The 4,776-nt window shown below is 39.4% G+C and overlaps 1 protein-coding gene across 2 annotated transcripts in view; it reads left to right on the forward strand.

Annotated features, from left to right (window-relative positions):
* The window catches only part of WDR19 (WD repeat domain 19), a 47,762-nt gene that overhangs the window by 35,704 nt on the left and 7,282 nt on the right, over positions 1-4,776 (forward strand). Inside the window, exons 32-34 of one of the 2 annotated variants that reach the window (XM_027888536.1) lie at positions 679-760; positions 1,387-1,537; positions 2,808-3,047. In XM_027888536.1, coding sequence (XP_027744337.1) covers positions 679-760; positions 1,387-1,537; positions 2,808-3,009 — 435 coding nt within the window. In that variant the 3' untranslated portion in view covers positions 3,010-3,047. Of the gene's footprint in view, positions 1-678; positions 761-1,386; positions 1,538-2,807; positions 3,048-4,776 lie in introns of those variants that run through there. The other variant, XM_027888537.1, reaches the window with a different exon arrangement.

Below are 4,776 nucleotides of genomic sequence, written 5' to 3' on the forward strand. Positions count from 1 at the left end.
CAGCTATATTTTAGTAAAGGTAAAGAACTGAGAAATTGAATTTATGCATAAGTTGCACAGTCTCTGATTTATTGAACTGTACATGTGGATGTTCTGTATACATATAGAGCATCCATATACATATTGTCATACAGATTGTATCAGAGAATCCAAGTGCGTGGTAACTGCAAGCTTCAGGAGGATAATCCACGGTTGTTTCTGTCTCTTTGATTAGCATATTCTTTTTTAAAATACTGAATAATTCAGTTACACATGGCTTCCTATATTTCTTTTGCATTCAAACTTTAAAATACTATACTACTAGTACAACTATTTGCTATTGTTGTTGTTATTATCCATAAGTAGATCACTGCTTTTTTGGAAATTAAATTAAACAGGGGGGGCTCAAATGATTTCTAGTAGTTAACCCATGGATGCCCATCAAGATATCCATTCAGCCTACAGCCAGCTTCTGGCCTCCCTCTCTACCAGCAGAGGGACAAGAGCCTGCAAATAGCAGGCTGAAGGTCAGAAAGGCTGTTCTGGGAAAGAGCCTCTACGGAGTCTCTAGTGCAGCTCTGCTCAGTTTCATGGAAAAACTGTGGATGCGCAGCTCCCAGCAGGATGAATGCCAAGACCAAGCTGCAGGAATTACCCTCCAATGGCTGCAGTAAAGTTGGTATGTTTGTGATGTTCCAGATTCACGTGAAACGTGGTGATCACATGAAGGGAGCGCGCATGCTCATACGCGTCGCCAACAACATCAGCAAGTTCCCATCACGTAAGTGCTGACAGCGCCGGGGAGCACGCTGTGCTCTGTGGGGCAGTTCATTCATCAGCACTGTGTTACAAGGCTCATTCTCCTCCTGTGATCCTGTTGGCACACAGCAGAGTATAACTACAGTGTGCTCTGCCACCCTCCCCAGGAGAGCTCTTTGATATACAGCCCCCAGGATGGGATCGTCATCAGCAGGTTCATCTGTCCTTGCCCACCGTGACTGCACTGCTGAGCTGCCTGAACCAAACACAAAGTCCCGGGATTGTGTGTAATGAACTGATTGGTTCTTCATGACAAAATTGTAATTGATCTTCTTTGGAAAATACTTTTTGGGTACATGAAAAATGTAGACTCAAATGTAGGCTTTAAACAGCGCAGACCAGATTTGGGAGAAATGGTTATAATCAGAACATTCCCGCTGTAATGGTGAGCTTCAGGAGTGAGAGGTTAAACTGTGGTTTTCTTGTATATGGTTACAGGAATGGCCCAAATTCTGCCACTGTGTACCATGAGGAAGAAGGAAAATACTGTATTTTTTCATCAGTATCTTTTTAACCATATTAGCTCAAGGTTTTTAACATTAATATTGGTAAACAAATATTTGACGTCATTGTCCCATTCTATTACAGACATTGTGCCAATTTTGACTTCCGCTGTAATTGAGTGTCACAGAGCAGGATTGAAGAACTCAGCCTTCAGTTTTGCTGCTATGCTGATGAGACCTGAGTATAGGAATAAAATAGATCCTAAATACAAAAAAAAAATTGAAACAATGGTCAGGTGAGTGGTGTTAATCGGATGGACACGACACGATCCCAAGGCTTTATTTGTAATGCTCTTTTTGCTCATAAAGCCTTTATCCTCTCTTCATATTATTTTGCTGTCTCAAATTTGGAAGGCTAAGAATCATTTCCCACCCTTCTCTGAAAATTAAGGAATATTCTATTCCCTTGGATGTGATGAGCCTTAAATTGCAGTATGAATGTAAAATGCCTCCTTATGGGCAGTAACTTTTTCCATCTTGTCCACACAGATGCCAGTGCAGCCATACAGGTTTAGTTGCTCTCTAGTTGAGAAGGTACAGCCAAATGATTAGCTACTACAGTATCAGCATTATATCTGTCATGATTTAGACTACTGACTAAATGGGTAAAACAAAAAACAATGGGAGGGCAAATAAAATATATGAATTCTTGACATTTTCTTCCTTATCTGAAGTTTTGTTTCGATAGGTGCTAGGCAATTCTTCTGCCAGAAGAGGAAGCATAGGTAAAAGAGCAGGGCAAGCATACGTAATGGTTTTCTCATTTATTTTACTAGCCTCTAAACATTTTGACACTCAGGGACTTGCTGAGCTCATGGGTGGTTTAGGTATTTATTCCTTAAGTTCTCCATGGGTTTATCCAATCTCTCTGCTTGAAGCCAAGCAAATTTGTAGCAACAGGTGACTCATATGACAAGATGTTCCATTGTGTCAAGACTGATCCCTAGCTGGTGGAAAGTGGTGCCTAGTGGTTTTCCTCTTGAAAGAGACATTAAGGTCACCTAAGAAATCTGAAAATAGGTCTCTCTCCTGCCCCTTCCCCTTAACACGGGTGCTGTGATGTCTGGATCAGGCCCATCACTTTGACAGATGCTTTGGACAAACAAAAGCAGTTACAAACTGTATAGTCCCACCACAAAGCCAGAGTTTTTTCTGGTTACTCCAGTTCTTTGTGGTCCTGCCACAGAAAAACTCTGAAATAGAGAAACCATACGTATAGACTTCAATTTTTGAAAGCTTTTAAAGTATTTGGATCTGTTACAGCTTTTAAAAGGTGATATTGTTTCCAATTAAATGGAAAAGGACCTATTTCCAAGTTTACATAATTGTGATGAAACTTGGGTGATAGTTAAGAGGAATGAGCTGATGGAATATAAAGTAGCAGCTGAAAGCTATGCAACTAACTCAAAGGAAAAGCACTTGCTAAACATTAATGGCATTGTTAAACAGCTTTGTTGACATTCAAACAGCTTAAGGGTTTTATTCACACTTCTGTCTATCTTTTAGGCATCGAGACACAACTGAGACAGAAGAGCCAACAACAGCCTGTCCGTACTGTGCATTCCAGCTCCCAGAGTGTGAACTTTTGTGTCCCAGCTGTAAAAACAACCTCCCGTACTGCATTGCAACAGTGAGTGTCTGCTGTGCTTTCTGCACTGTGACAGTGAAGGCAAAGCTTGTCTTCCCTTCTACAAATAAGTTCATCTGAGTATCTTTGGTTTGCTGTTAGAGCCAAGGTAGATGTTTTTATGGGTTGTTGCCTTTTTCTAATGTTACTAAATAAGTAAAAAAAAGTTCTTGTTTTCTTTGACTATCATAGAGTGTCCTGAGTTGCCACCTACAAGTAGCAGGCACTTAAGGGTGACAGTAAAATCAGGAAGTCCTTTTGGACCACTTCAACTTCCTGAGAAGGCAAGTGGAGTACCAGGAATCCCCAGCACACACACGGTGCATTTGGGAGAACACAGGACTGTGCTGCAGGCACCTTCCAGGCACCCTTTGCTTAGAGGCTCTAACAGCAAACAGAAGTCCTCCTTTCCTTTTCCATGTACAGGAGCTTGTGCAGGGCACAGCTCTCCTCTCCTAAATTCCAGACTGCCAAGATTTCAAATGAAAAAAAAAAATCATTAAAAAAAAAAAAAAACTACCAAAAAAACCCAAACCCAAAGAACTTCTAAAGAAGTCTGTTTTGGGAAATGTCCAGAATGTAACAGCCAGAATGTAACAATTTTTAACAACATCTAAGGCTAAGTAATAGTTCAGCCAGTGACCAGTGACCTCAGCAGTTCTTAAACTTCTGATAAATTCAAGTCCTAACGTTTTTTGTTTCAGGATACTTTGGAGTGTACTGAAAAGGTAGGGAGAGGTACAATTCTGGGGAAGTTACTGCATAGCTACTGGATAACACTTTATTAGGTTCAAGTGAATTGTCATACTAGAATTACAGGAACAAAAAGAGAACTTATTTGAACAGGAATCAAATGTTAGAGTTAACATTCTTTATTAAAACTAAAGAATTAAGTCTTAAAAAAAATTTATATCAATTATGTATCAATTATGTTGGTCTAGGAGAATAAGATGACAGGTATGCTTTAGCAGTATTATTTTAAGGAAAAAAAAAAGGATTTTAAATATTACTTTATGATCCAAACATAATGTACATGTTAATGTATGTCCATCTTGGCTATATTTTATTTGCATCCCAGGTATTTGTAACATCATTAAGAATGTGGCATTTTCGAATACCTAATGAGAGTCAGTACCAAGCGCTCTGCTGTTGCAAATTGTATTACAGCACAAATCTCTCGATGTAGTTCAAGTTGCTGCTGTGTTTTTATAGTATTGAAAAGGTAATATGAATTCTTTCTATCAAAAGCAAATTAGGAAAGTGTACCAAAAAAAAGAAAATTATTTGTATTTAAAGAGGCAAATACCAGACAGGCACTATGCTCACAAACTTTACAGTGTTGAATGGGCTCAGGGGACATTTGGGGCTTTGGGGACCTTTTTTGGTATGTCATACACAACACCAATAATGCCAGCAGATTTAGGCACAGCTCTGGATAGAGATCTACAGATAGCATTCTAAACTTGCCAAACTTGAAACAATTTTAAAAGTTGTAATTCAATACACTCTTAGATTTCTTTTTTTAAGAGGAAGACAAATTATAGTGAAAACACTGCATCTCTTTGAGAGCTCCTTTTCTAGTTAGAGAATTTACACTAATCAGACTACAGTTAACACTATTACGGTTTGGGGTTTTTAATTCAAGATCTTAGAACTCAGCTGACGAATTGGGGGGATATGCCAATTCATCCGACCCAGCGGACATCTTGCTTGGGGAAGAGACACGCACACACAGGTTACATGTCTGGCAAAATGGCCGTTTATTACTCAAGAATTCAGCTTATAAAGAGGGAAATACAGAAGGTTCTGGTAAAGGGGTGGATTCTGCCAGGGGGGCATCAAATCCTG

Source organism: Empidonax traillii, unplaced genomic scaffold, assembly GCF_003031625.1.
Source record: "Empidonax traillii isolate 1590-97213 ecotype Southwest subspecies unplaced genomic scaffold, ASM303162v1 scaffold240:size1935192, whole genome shotgun sequence".
NCBI lineage: Eukaryota > Metazoa > Chordata > Aves > Passeriformes > Tyrannidae > Empidonax > Empidonax traillii.